At 33.2% G+C, this 15,535-nt stretch overlaps 1 protein-coding gene across 1 annotated transcript in view; it reads left to right on the top strand.

The window, feature by feature from the left end:
* Nucleotides 1–689: 689 nt before the first annotated feature.
* Nucleotides 690–15,535, top strand: part of LOC148273567 (aquaporin AQPAe.a-like) — a gene marked incomplete at its 3' end in the record, with an annotated part of 34,443 nt that continues 19,597 nt past the window's right edge. The window contains exons 1-2 of the mRNA XM_088238520.1: nt 690–842; nt 8,834–8,998. Of these exons, the coding sequence (XP_088094646.1) occupies nt 690–842; nt 8,834–8,998 (318 nt within the window). The remainder of the gene's footprint in view (nt 843–8,833; nt 8,999–15,535) is intronic.

Below are 15,535 nucleotides of genomic sequence, written 5' to 3' on the forward strand. Positions count from 1 at the left end.
CGGTTTTCAAAAATGTCTCGAATGTCGGTTAATTTTTTTTAAACATTATTAAAAATCCATTAAAAATATGTTAACATGTAGAAATAAAGAAATTGTTCGGAAATTAATCAATTCAGTATCCATTGAATATTATTGATGTTTGTAAACGTTAAAATACTTTTTTTTTAATTTACAAAAAACAACATTCTTTAAATTTTTTGTAATATGCATTTCAGTCGAATGCAACCATGGAAAATCGATGAAAACACATATTTGCTTGTAACTTTTTTTCTACTCAACATATTGACGATGTTATTGTTTTCCTTGAGGACGTGAATTAGAAAATTTTGCAAAAACCGCACGTAAATCTGTCAAGCCATTTTCGAGTTTTTGCGAGACACAACACGGCGATTTATTTATCTATAAATATAAATTAAAAAAGGAAATAAAAGATATAAAAAAACATAAAAATATTCCTTATTACTAAAGGGCAACAAAATATATCATGGAAAAAAAGAGTTCATATCTTTAGTCTGAACCCAGGATAGTGCGTGTTTTTAAAAAAAATGAAAATTTTGAAAGTTTGGGATAGTCATCGACAGGCCATCCGTTCCTCTAGAAGATTGTTTCCGGCATTTTGAGTCCTACTTTGGTTTATTTTCTCACCTCTCACCTCTCGTGTGAGTTTTTCATGAAGTATCACCGATCTGATGCCGCAAAGGTCCTCGCCAAAACTTCCGCATCGCGCCTCCATCTGTTCTCTCCGAGAGCCGAAAGGGGCAACGCATCAACGGGTGAGGGACACCCTGAGGTGTCATCATCACTTGGGTCGCGTCGATCTCGGAGATCTTGAAGCGATGCCGGTAGCCCATGAACCCAGTAACCCACCGTGACCCGTGAGGATTTAGGTTAGCTCAAAATCGGCTTTCTGCATTTTCCAGAAAAGAAAGTAGGCAAACGTGCAAGCATCACGAGGCCGACATAATATAATATATCACGAAGTTTAATAATAATCCTCGTTTGATTTGGTTTCATATATGAGAGATGTTTTATCCGACAGAACTACGGAAAAAATAGTAATTTATATTTAATTTGGTAATGTATCCTAAATAAAACAAGTTTATTGGAAAATAATATTACTTTATGTTCTTTATCTCTTTTGTAATATGTTATCAGTTATACTTGATTAAGATTTACACTCTCGCCTGATTTCATCATTCGTAACCCTGTCATACATTGATTTTTCCGCTTATTCGTCTAAGAGATCGCATTTCAACCGCGTTGCCTCGGCTTGTACCCTTCCTCTGCCAGTTTTATCTTTCACTTCCATACATAAGTGTTGGGACTAAAACTCCGTTGTGCACTGCCAGTTTAGCTTCGATTGACATATTTTTATTAGCAATTACTGTTCTTAGTACGCCGTTTATTTTGTTGCCCGCATTCACCCTCCTTTTAACATCTTTTTTTACTCTTCCATCTCTTGAAAACATACTTCCCAGATACACAAATTCTTCTACTTGCTACTGTTCGCGAAAAGAAAAATAATACAATCGTCATTTTTCATTTGATCAAATTAAAACAAAAAAGTGTATCTGGCTACTTACGTATCTTATCAAATGTCGGCATCACAAAATGGCCGCTCTAGATACCTACGATAATATTAAATAATTAGTTCCTTGACGAATCATTGTAACTAACAGCATTCCTGCACGCGAAAATAAAAGTGCAATTCTATGAATTATAAAGAATGTAAGAAATGTTGTGGCTTGCTTCTGATGACTCCTTTAATGCCTTTAAAAACAGAAATATCAACCTATTGGTGTAACCATAAGTTGTGTAAGAATTGAAAAAAGAGCACCAAACGAAGAAAAAAAAGGTGAAAGGTATACGTCATTCGTAAAAAAAAAATCTACTCTACAAGATTATTTTTTAAATTAGATAACTTATATAGCGCCATTTTCGTAAAATAATACATTAAGGGCGCTTTAAAAAGTGATTATATAAAGAAGTGAATTTAATTTCACCTTTTTTTAGATTCACCTTTTTAGAGAGCAAGTGGGTTTTAAGTTTTTTCCGAAACATCGCTTCACTCTTTTTTTATTATTTTTTTTTTATTCATAAATCATATATTTTACAAGTATAAAACGTTGAATTACATTCCCGGGGTCACAACAAATCAATTCGGGACATAAATAATATTAACATTAAAAAAATAACACATATTGAGAACAACAAAGAAACAAAGCAAGGTTAGCACTTTTATAACTAAATACAGCACAACAACACATACGTCAAAAACGTTTTCTTACACAAGCAGAATAAATGTATTAAAAAAAACAGTTTTAAGAATGAAAAAAGGAGTGAATCTACCAAGGGAGATAAGGTCATTAACATCGCATGCCACGCAGATGATGCAGCCATAGTGATGATGAGAACATATCCATCTCAGTTAGCAAACATCTGGATGCCTAAGAAATGTCGTATAGTACAATGAACACATGATTATTGGAAACATAATTCGGATATACAAAACGTGTGTCACTCTCACAGTTTTGCACCTCTGCTGGGAGAGCATTCCATGCCGTAGGGCCTGCGACCGCAAATGCACGTTCGCCGAATTTAGAGCGCTATTTGCGTAGAGGTATAATAACTTTTCCTCTTGACGTAAAACGTCTGTCAGCTAGCTCATCTGGAATGCAGAATTCCCTTAGATTTTGCTTTTACCATTCATTTACTGTTTTATTTTATTACAAGCCATTAAAACGGAATGTCAAGTAGATGAAAGTGAGCATTTTCGACACCTCTTTTTATTCGCGTTCAATCGAGGGAATAAAACTGCCAAAGCTGCTCACGATATTTGCTCGCGGAGTTTAATTTGAAAAATTTTCACTTTTTTGTATTAGATACTCCTTACTTATTTTTTTAATTTTTATAGTAAATGCCGATATTGTGATCGATGAAATGCTTGGCATGTTTTTAAGCACGTCGATAGTTTTTTGTGATTAAATTACAGGATTATCGACCATAACGCGCAACAATCGATAAAAATGTCTAGTTAAATACACATTCCTTCTAGTCTCTAAACCGTTGTAGCCGAGCATACCCTGGAGAAACTCGGTCGGGTAGAGCTGAGGATAATACCAGCACTCTCTCATGTAGAGATGTATCAGAAACTTCTTTTGTGTTCCCATCACAAGAGAGTACTTCAGTTCATGTGGCCCCCGAATCATCGAGCCACTCTCAAGTCTACTTCGCACCGAGGAGTTGTAAATAGCTCTCAGTACGCGGGTATTTTCGACAACTCTATGACTCTATGGTGCATAGGACCAGTGTCCTGACCACTGGGTGCTGATATCGAAATGATGACGATTATATGTATTTTGTAACTGTTTATCAAGGCTATTGCCAATATTGGCAGCTGTTTATTGGCGGTTCGATACACTCACGTCTGCTTTATCAGTTCATAAATAATATTCTCAAAAGCCCTGCCCGATATAACACGCCATTACCCGGTACCGTTTGGTATAGCACACGTGGCCAACCCCCGGCCCGTGGAAATATAGAGGTTTGATCACACCAAAATTCTAAATTTGTTGCAACAGAGAGGAAAAATATTTTTGAGATGGTAATGTGGAAGAGGAGGCATCTACAGTGCTGATGACATGTCATTTATTTTTTTTAGTTTTTTATTCACTTAGAGTCCTGACTCCATGGGTTTAAAAGTTTTGTGTTGAGTTAGGACTACTAATTCGTTGACACAGACATACGAGTATATCACCACAAATATTATATTGAATCAGAAACATAATAATTATTTTTAAAAATTAATATATGGCACATCAATATGGTAAACAGCAAATTAAAACTTTCGGAAAATCATCAAGGAGTTTCCCACTCAAATTCCCCACTAAGGAAAATCCGGTCCTTAACTCCTCTCTTAAAAACAGTTTTTGTCGTTTTTAAAAAAAAGTTATTGAAATATTTTAGTTGAAACCTTTTTTTATAGAATTGTATTCTCTCTTTTTTTTTTTAAAGAAGATAATTCAGATTGTAATATTTAATTTCTAAGGTTTTTGTTACCTTCATACCAGTACCGGCAAGGGCAATTGTATTACAAGTAGAAGCAACAGGAACTATTTTTAGAAAGACCTTCCAGATATTAGCCTATGCAGATGACCTAGACTTTAAATCCAGAACTGTCCCGGGATTAAAAGATGATTTCTTAAAGCCAAGAATGGCTGCAAGTGACATGGGTCTTGAAATAAATATATCTAAAAGTCACTAATAAACTATGCACAGCAGGCAATTGACGTTGGGTCACACCACATAGACAATGTGAACTCCTTTAAATGTTTAGGTACTGAAATTACTAATGATAACAATAATTATTAAAGTACCGAGATTAGAGCACGGCTATCGACAGAAAACTGATGTTATTACAGCTTTTTTAAACATTTGGGATCCAAATTGCTCACTAGAAAAACTAAGACCATTATTTACAAAACTCTCCTCAGACCGGTCATTACATATGGTGCCGAATGCTGGGTTATGACCAAAAGAGATGAAAACACGGTATTAGTATTTAAAAGCCAAATACCAAGGAGGATATTTGGTGATGTCAACCAAAACGGAGTGTGGAGGAGACGGTTTAATCATGAATTAGAGGCACTGTATGGCGAACCCAACATTGCACAATTCATAAAAATTACAATGGTTGGGCCGTGTGCACAGAATGAATGATAACCGTACTCCAAATAAGATTCTTTACACCAATCCGGAAGGCGGTCGAAGCAGAGACATACCAAAATTAAGATGGTGGGATAATGTGGAAAATGACATTATAGCAATTGGCTTGACGAACTGGAGATGAGCCGCAGGGTGCGGGGAGGAATGGAGATAGATTCTGAAGGAGGCCAGGGCCCACAACGGGCTGTAGCGCTACTAATGATGATGGGGTAGATAAAATTCAGAATAGCACCCCTGAGCGCGTCAGTATAATACACATATTATGTTATATTAAATAGGATATTACAGAAGTAAGACTGTTGATAAATCAAGAAAATAATTTAAATCCAGAGTGCATCATATTTTTTAAAATTGTGATTGAATCACTGTGATTTATTTCCATACTGTGTTCGCTGAGTCGAAATTCTAAGCATATTTTGTATGTGCGGGTGGTTATTTTGATATTCCGGACTGCAACTCTGAAGAAAATTGGCAATCTGGTCCAGACTAGATAATGGTTGTCCATGCCTGCGTTATAACATCAATCGCTTCCCACTTGAAGTACTCGAATTGTGTATAATATTGACCCTATTTTAATGCAAGCATTTGTTTTTAATGGCGTCGATTAATAGCTTGTGAAATATTCAATAACTCACATCAATCAGATGTAGGTACGTAATATCCCTAATAGATTGATAATGCAATGTGTTCGGGAGTTAATTAAATGTGTGTGAATCGCCAAACTCCCAGTGAGAGACAACGAAATTAGTATGGGTTTCGAGAAGAAGTCTATTTTCAGTATATTTATGGCTTGTAATTGACTGGTATTTGATCACTTTACTCACTGTGTAAAAACACCATGCGGCCCGCCCGCATTTGATCTGGATAGTGAAGAAATTCACTGCTACGGGAAATTGGATATAAAAAATTTATTTCACGCGCGGTAAAAATTACAGCATTAAATGTACGGCGTAGGTCCTTGAAAATGCATGAATTTTTTATTTGATTTAAAACGAATTACTTTGAACAACATGTCTTGTTTTTCCGAATCAACCAACGATAGTGTTATGATAATTTTTTGGTTTAATGGAAGCCAATTTAACAACTTTTAATTTTAAAATAACAAAAGTTTAAAAAAATCATAGCTCTGATAATATGATGGATATGTAAAATGACTTATTTTAAATTTTGGCTTAGTTTGACAAATAATAAAATGAAAAAATATATATCTTGGGTATTTTGTGCTGTAAATCATCACCATAATTAGGCCTTTCGTAAAAAAATAAATAAATGTTTTTCAAACAACGGAAAAATTATACAATTGGTCTCTATTATTACCGGCTAGAAGGACCATAGAGATATAAGTTCACGTATTACTGAATCTATCTAGCTCAAAGGACCATAGAGGATTTAATCTGACTCGAAGGACAAAAAAATGTTTAGTAAACACACATAACTGGATTTATCCGGCTCGAAGGACATAGAGAGTCTTACTAACATACATAACTTCCAACAAATATACCAGTTTGATTTGGTATAAATAATATATAAAATATGTATGTATATTTTATAAAAAATTAAGTAGAATTATAATCCAATAAACTTGTTTTATTTTGGATACATTACCAAATTAAATATGGAATTCTACCAATTGTCTGCATACACAATAAATAAATATACCAGTGTTGATTTCTTTGATAACAAGTTGTCTTCTTTTAAACGATCACTGAATCAAATTCAATTCTAAACACCTCTCTCCCGCTTCCACTCCCACGAAGTCTACTACATACCATTGTGTCTTTCTACTTTCCTTATAATAATTTTCTATGCATAAATATGTCCTTAAAAAATGCCCATTGGGCGAATATATAGTTCAGTTCAGTCATATCACTCCACTACTTCGGGAACTACACTGGCTACGTTTTCCACAGAGGGTCGAATACAAACTCTGTTGGCTTATGTATAAGTCACTGCACAACTCGGCTCCGGAATATCTAAGGGAACTATGCATTCCAGATGAACTAGCTGACAGGCGTCTCACGCTTAGATCAGCTACGTCTACGGCGAGAGGAAAAGTTATTATACCTCTACGCAAACAGCGCACTAAATTTGGTGAACGCGCATTTGCGGTCGCAGGCCCTATGGCATGGAATGCTCTCCCAGCAGAGGTGCGAGGCTGTGAAAGTGAAGTGATGTTTCGGAAAAAACTTAAAACCCACTTGTTCTCTAAATCATTTGAATAAATCCGTAGCACGTGACAACAAAATAAATTATTTTAATTCAATTACAAATTTAAAAGCTTCAATTAAATTAACTTAACAATAGAATCACCATGTAAAGCGCCCTCGAGGTATTTTATTACGAAAATGGCGCTAAATAAGTTATCCATAAAAAATAAATAATAATATGATTACTAAATGTATCAGGCTCGAAAGATCATGAGGGTTGAATTTAGGCAACACTTTAGTGAATTTATCCGGCTCGAAGGACCCAATGAAAATAAAATATAATAATTAGGCCTTTCGTAGATAAATAAATAAATAACAATATGTTTCGAGTAACGGAAAAATTATACAATTGGTCTCAATTATTATTTAGTATTCTTGGTTTATTTTCCCAAAAGATCAAAGCAAATAAATGCTCTAAGCAATTTGTAATGGTCCATAAATTTAATCCGACATTTTTTATAGTCACATTACGTTTTTACTATCGGCTGGTCATTTTATGTACCATTTGATTTATATTTAGTCGAATAAAACAATATTTATTAAAGAAAACAATGTTTACATAGTAGACGTAACAGCAAATTGATGTAACGAGACATAATAATCGCAGGATAATTATTGATACTCCATAAATATAGTATTTTTATGTGTGAATATTCCAAATATTTACACGTAGTCTCAAATTTTTACAAAACTTTGTATTTCGTACGTACGAAAGTGCTCCGTTGTTACTCCGTTGACGTCGCTCAGTACGCAACTGCCGATTTAAATTCAATTATGCCGTATTGTGTCATTTTTAAGTGTCAAAATACTGCTGGGATTAATAGGAAGGGTGGGATCACATTTCATTTGTAAGTAGCGAATTCACAAATAATACTATTTAAAATTCAATTATTTTACTGTCTGTCAGATTGTTAAATAAAACAAGATGGACATTTTGCTAGTATTGCCAGGGTAGTTGAATTTTTGCTTGGTTTTCTTTTAATAAGCCTTAGTAAAATATTAAACGGTATTAATTCATTACAATATTTGAGTTTGTCCAAATGTTCGTATACAAAAGACTGGATTTCACCTCCTCGGGAGTCATTAAGATTGACAAATTAAAACAGGGATGGAGAATACCTTAAATAAGGGATATGGAAGTCAAGGCATTTACAGGGCTTGTGACTTGTCATTGGCTGGTTTACTGGTTTACCACTGGCATTGTGGCAACAATACTTCGACATCATATGGTAAAAATGCAGTCATCAATAGACTTCACTCTCTAGGCAATGAGTACCAGGACGTTGGTGACTCATTTCACATGAAATTTAGTACATATAGAACGGCTCTTCTTCTTTATTTCAATGGTAATAGTTCTAGGTAACTATTTGTTACTATTGTTAAGAATTGTTTTAAAAATCTTTATTAGTGGTTTTTTTTCTTTTTTCGTTTCTTTTCTTGAATTAATTTATAAGTACAAAATCTTTCTCTGCATCATTTTTTTTACATCATTATATATTTTTATACATAAATATATACTATTTACCTAAGTATTAGTTTTAAATATTAATACATATATTTAAAAAAAAAAATTTAATGTTATTCAAAAATGTTTTCTTAGTTTTTTTTGTAACTGGTTCAAAGTATTTCTAATACCAAATTATCTTTTTTTTTATCGATAATTCTATAACTGGTAATATTTTATTATTTTATATAGTTTATCTTTTTTAGACTTTTTTAATTTGTTAATTAATAATATTGTTTTAAATGCTCTGTATTACTTAAGCTTACATGTATGTATATTTAATTGTATTTGTAACTAATATGTAAAAGGCACTAAGTGCCGTTTTTTTCAATAAAATAAAATAAATTAAAAATTCAGTGAATGTTTAAACATAAAGTAAAATTATTTCTCTTTTTAGGTGTGCGACGAACACAAGCCTGACTCCAAGTTCATGGCACCCCTCGCCATCGGCCTGACCATCACCCTTGGGCACCTGATGGCTATCGACTATACTGGCTCCTCAATGAACCCGGCGCGTTCCTTCGGCTCTGCTGTTATCGCCGGTAACTGGGAAAATCACTGGGTAAGTTAAAATATTTAATTGTGTATTTCATTGTTTTAAGAATGTATAATTTGATCTATCCGGCTTGAAGGACCATAGAGAAATAAGTTATCATATTGCTGATTCTATCCGGCTCGAAGGACCATAGAGGATTTAACACAATTGTATAGCTTATGTTAGGTTTTTGTTATTTTCATTGTGCGTTTTATGATGTGAATAATATAGATGTACATACCTAGTTTTTAAAACTGTGAATATTTTGTTAATTATCTCTGTTTATTAAGTTAGTCTTTTTTGTATATTCTTTAATGTAAAAACATTTCTAAAAAGTATATTGTTAAGGGTCCTCGGCACGGGTAACCCCAGTGAGGTCACATTATTTTTATTGTCAATTATAGTTTGTAAGAGAAAAATATAGATAATTAAATAAATAAAATCCGGCTCGAAGGACGAAATTAGGTTTAGTAAACACACATAACTGGATTTATCCGGCTCGAAGGACATATACAGTTTTATAACAAAATATGATTACTAAATGTACCCGGCTCAATAAAATAAGTTTACTCACATTTGCGTTTTCGTAAAATTGTATGCTTTTATTTTTATTTTTTCGCAGCCCATATACATTTTGAATAAGAACGCAAAAGTTATGGTAAAATTTTAATCTTCCCTTTTTAATGTTTTTAGAAAATAGTAAACAAATTGTGATATAGCAAGATTCTGACTTCGAATAGAGTAAAACGCCCACGGAACCATAACCCGTCTAAAATAAACAACAACAACAACAAACCATCATGCCGTTTCCCCGTAAGAGTAGGCAGAGACGATATAACACCATATCACTCTATCTTTGCATACAGACCTCGCTTCCTCTACAGTCATACATTTTCTCATGCACGCACGCCGATTATTCCTACTTTTGACATGTCCATCTTCAAGTATTTGATGGACTTGATTGTACCATGTCTTTATCGGTCTTCCTCGTTTTCTGCATCCATCAACATTCGCATCGTAGAACCTTTTATTTATATTTAAAAATAATGATTAATACTTTACCAACTGTTATTGAATATTTGTATATTTTTTTAATATTTTTTATTTGTTTATTTTTCATACACATATTATTAACAAAGAGACATAATTACAAATATACATATTAGAAAAATACATTTTAAAATTAAGCTATAACATGAATTGGAAAAAATGCCCACAAAGACTTCAGCGTCTGAGCGTGGGCCATTCCTTTTTTAATTATTAAAAAGTTTATAGCATATATATATGGTATGAAATGAACATGAAAAAAAAGAAAAGAAAAACTAAATTAACATATGCTGATATTACGAAAACATGATTAATTTGCAGAATGCATTTATTTTAAATTTTAATATTTTTTTTAAAGAATGTGTCTATCTGTTCCTTCCATGCTGATCCAAGACCTCAAACCTACTTTAAAATGTACCAGTGATTTGATGTTTTGTAGTTCCTTGGTTAGAAAATTAAAGGATCTTGGACCAACATAATATAACCAATAAAACCACTGATCGACTTTGCTATGTCGACCGGTTTCGAAACGTACCCGTCTCTTCGTCAGAACACCAATTAAACCAACATGCAAAACTCACTGTACACCTTCACCATAGTTGTTGCACAAATATATAAAATCAACACGACATGCATTTTAATAAGCTTAAACGAAGAGACGGGTACGTCTCGAAACCGGTAGACATAGAAAAGTCGATCAGCGGTTATATACAAAGATTTAATTACATTTAATAAAATGGTTGACCACAAAGTTAATGCTTTATTAAAATATTAATAATATAAATGCTTCAGTTTAACAACTTACCGTCCATTTATTCTCAAATAATCTCACTCATTTCTATATTTCATTATTTTTTATTAAAAATTACGTTATTCAGTCGCTCCGCTGCGACGTTCAGGAAACACAAAGATATAGACAAACACACGTTCGCATTCATAATTCTATGTTTTCCCTCTCTCTTGCAACAAATTAAAAAATGAACAACTCCTTAGGGAGAAAATCCAGCCAGTCTGCAAGCATTTGGACATACTCAAAACATTTTTGAATTAACTACCTGGTAAAAGAAGTAAAAATTGTTTTCAGGCGTTGCCTAGTAGGTGAATTGATAAAGGTTACATCTCTTTTACTGTACAAAAGTCAACAGATGGAAGAGTTGATGAAATGTGGATGTTCAAACATGATCGATCGAAACACGCGATCTCTTAGACGAATGTGTGGAAAATCAATGTATGATAGGGTTACGAATGATGAAATCAGGCGAGAGTGTAAATCTGAGTCAATTATAATTCAGCCGGATGAATCTCACCCACGTGATAAAGGTTTCAGCTCTTTTACTTCAAGAAAGTCAACAGATGGAAGAGTTGAAGAAGTGTGGATGTTTAAACATGGGTAGATTGGTGAATGTTACACAGTGTGTAAAGTGGCCACTAAAACCAGCCAATGACAGGTCATTGGCTCTGTAAATGCCTAGACTCCCATATTCCCTTCTCAAAAATGTTTTCCCTCTCTGTTGCAACAAATATAAATATGGATAAATAAATCAAAATAACATACTGAAATTAGTTTTTGATAAAGATTTGTGGGGTCTAGTTTAGTATCTGCCTACGCTTTTATGTATGTAAACGACGTGGATTTAAATCAGATAATGCAGTCTGTAAATCAAAATACTTATAATTTGAAATGACGTACGCTTATAACGACAGTTACAAATTACTTTGATCGTACTTATACACCCACATATTAAATAACGACCTTTTCAGTCAAATATTTTAAAGTCACAAAGCATTTACTTATTTATGTTTATTTGGAAAATTGGATACGAAAAATGTTTGTGCGCGATAAAAATTAGAGCATTCAATTATACGGCAAAGTTTCTAGAAAAATGCGAAAAAAATATTGCGGACTCGTGGATCAGAGGTCCGAGGTTCGTACCCCACTCTATCTCGACTTGATTTTCATTTTCTAATAGTAAGTTATTTACAACTCATTGAAAATGGCCACCAAAGATTACCAAATGACTAAAATTGAGACCTTAAAAATTGTGCACAAAATAACACTGGGAAACATACAAGACGACGACATAATATTAGTCAAAAATGCTGACATACATAAATATAACACCAGACAACAAAAACACTATCATATTGAAAAAGCAAAGACAAACACAGGTCAAAAATACTACATAATGGACTTAAACACTACAACGACCTACCTTACTACTTGAAAACTTTTAATGGAGACAAATTTAAAATCAATCTGAAAAAGCACATGATGACTGAACTAACTAGACTAGACGAGACATAAAATGACTTGACAATATTAAATTTCTAATGTAACCCTAACGGGTTTTTTAAAATTGTAAATAAATAAAAAATAAAAAAAATGCTGGGCTTCATTTTAAGAATTTCCAAACGCTTTGAAAAACATTACAACAGAGATGAAGAACATTTGAGAGAAGGTAATAAAGCAGTCTAGGCATCTACTGGGCTTATGACCTGTCAATGGCTGGTTTAAGTGGCCACTTTACACACTGTGCGAGTGAGATTCATCTAATTGAAAGTAGGTTTCAGCTCTTTAACTTCACAAACATCAACAGATGGAAGAATTGAAGGAATATAGATGCTCAAATATGGGCAGAATGGTGAATGTTACACAGTGTGTAAAGTGGCCACTTAAACCAGCCATTGACAGGTCATAAGCCCTGTAGATGCCTAGATTTCTATATTACCTTCTCTCAAATGTTCTTCATCTCTGTTGTAATCTGTTAATATAAACAGCTCCCCAGGGAGTTGAATCCAGTCTTTAGCTACAAAAATTTGGACAAACTCAAAATATTGCTTTAAAAAAACCTTTGAACATTGAAAACTTTATACAACACTTTTGTACGCAGTAATTTGGAGTTTGCATCCGTTGTGTGGAGCCCACAATACATAACAAACATAGATATGATTAACAAATTACAACAGGGATGTAGAATACCTTAGAAAAGGGAATATGAATGTCTAGCCATTTACAGGGCTTATGACCTGTCAACGGCTGGTTTAAGTGGCCATTTTACACACTGTGTAACATTCACCATTTTGCCTATGTTTAAACATCCATATTTCTTCATTTCTTTCATTACATTAAATACGCGTTGGGCATGACCGATCGTTTGGACATGAGTTAAGTGTCATAATTTTACAGGATATAAGGTGAAGTATGTGTTTTAATAGGCGAATGGTTTTATTTAAGCAAACCGAACCTGTTTTTATGGTTACGTAAAAGCATTATGAAGAGGAAACGCACTCTGACTTTTTCATGCAAACCTATTCCCGTATTTTCTGTCTGGATTATGGCACTAAAGCAATAATTTACTATTGGCGTGTTCCTATTGGTTTGTTTTTTTGATAAATTGTTTATTATGGAAGCTAGAACCGTTTAAAGACCCTTAAAAACCCCCTGTTTTATCTGCTGTCTTCGGGTGCATGGTATGATAACTATTTTTGAAAAACCCAAAACCTACCTATACAAAAAAAATATTTTGATACTTTGTCCAAAAAAATATAAATATCAAATCGGTTCAGTTTTCAGGTGCGGAAAACGGGACAGCGAAACGTTGATTTTGTCTATTCTAACAAAAGATCTGACATGCAGTTGTTTTTTTCGCACAGTATCGGGGAGGCATCTGCAAGACAGGGACAAGAAAACAATATTGAAATACCTATTTATCGAAATTCCCTACCGCCGCATATCCTCACAATTTATGCAATCCGAAACACAACTTTTTTTATTTTGACCTAAATGCAATAATTGACATCAAACTATGGATTTATTCTTTCATTCATCTAAAATTACACTTGTTTAAATATTAATGAACTTATTAAGGCTTTTAAGGCTGTGCCCGTGCAAGCCATAATAATTAACAATAAAAAAACATAGTAAAATCAATTATATTAAATTATAATGACATGTAATGCAATAGAATTACAATCTAGAAAAACAAGGTATAAGTAATAAATAATAAAATTCCAAAGAATACAATGTAAAAAAGATAATCAGATAAAAATATTGAAATACAAATTATACAAACGTATATTTATACATAATCAAATATACGCAATAATAGTATCATTGAAATCAATAGAAAAATAATATATATTCATGTATAAAAACATAATTGCAATGATAATCGAGATATTACAATTACTGCCATCACGACATTTTCCCGTAGGGGTTGGCAGAGAGAATGGACCGACACACAAGTCAATCCTGGCATACATTCCTAGGTTCTTCCACATTCATACATCTTGTCATGCATGCCCTTCGGTTCTGTCTGCTTTTGACATGACCAGACTTAGGATTTTGGTTTATCTGATCATGCCACGTCTTCCTTGGTCGTCCTCGTCTAACGTTGCCGTTTATTTTCGCCATATATACTTGTTTTACCATTCTTTCGCTGTCCATTTGTTCTACGTGACCAAAACATCTCAGAGACCCTTTCTTAATCTTATCAATTATACTTGACTCAAATTTACACTCTCGCCTGATTTCATCATTCTTAACCCTGTCATACATTGATTTCCCACACATTCATCTTAGAGATCACATTTCAACCGCGTTCATTCGGCTTTCATCATTCCTCTGCCAGTTCCATGTTTCACTTGCATACATAAGTGTTGGGACTTAAACCCCGTTGTACACTGCCAGTTTAGCTTTGATTGACATATTTTTATTAGCAATTACTGTGCTTAGTGCTCCGTTCATTTTGTTGCCCCCAATCACTCTTCTTCCAACATCTTTTTCTACTCTTCCATCTCTTGAAAACGTGCTTCCCAGATACCCAAATTCTTCTACTTGTTCTAAACATTCGTTGTTTACATTTATTATGCAGTCAGTAACCTCACTTCCCGTTGTAAATACCATCACTTTTGACATAATTGATTGAGATATGGTTTCTAGAAACTCACTCTATACTATAATAAGAAATCGGACTAATCAATAATATGCCAAATAAGAGTGAGTACCAAATTAAATAATACAAAAATACATCATGAAAAAACATTAAAATATCTAATAATTGTAAAAAAATAGCTAAGATTGTGTTCGTTTAATCTATATATGAGTATGAACTCAAATATAGCAATAGAAAAGCATTGCCGGGTTTAGCTCGTACTATGTATAATATTTATTTATTTTTGCATTTATTTATTTATTAATTTACACGCCCTAAGGGCTTCTACATATATTAGAAATTACATTCAAGTGCAGCAGTGAAACATAAGTATGTAAATTTAGTTAAAATTAAAGATAACATAAGAAAAGCTAAAAGATACAATAATAAGTCAAAATCAGGAAATGTACCAACATAGGTATGGGGTACAAAAATATTTAATAAATTTACATATGAAAACATACACACATACATATACATCCATATAAGTTTATACATTATTATAGAGATACATGAGAAAACTAAATAGTAAATAAAGAACAATATTAAGAAATTTTATACAAATTAATTTATAACCTTTTGA

Source organism: Micrasema longulum, unplaced genomic scaffold, assembly GCF_059751315.1.
Source record: "Micrasema longulum isolate JH-2025_06_02 unplaced genomic scaffold, ASM5975131v1 h1tg001913l, whole genome shotgun sequence".
Classification (NCBI taxonomy): domain Eukaryota; kingdom Metazoa; phylum Arthropoda; class Insecta; order Trichoptera; family Brachycentridae; genus Micrasema; species Micrasema longulum.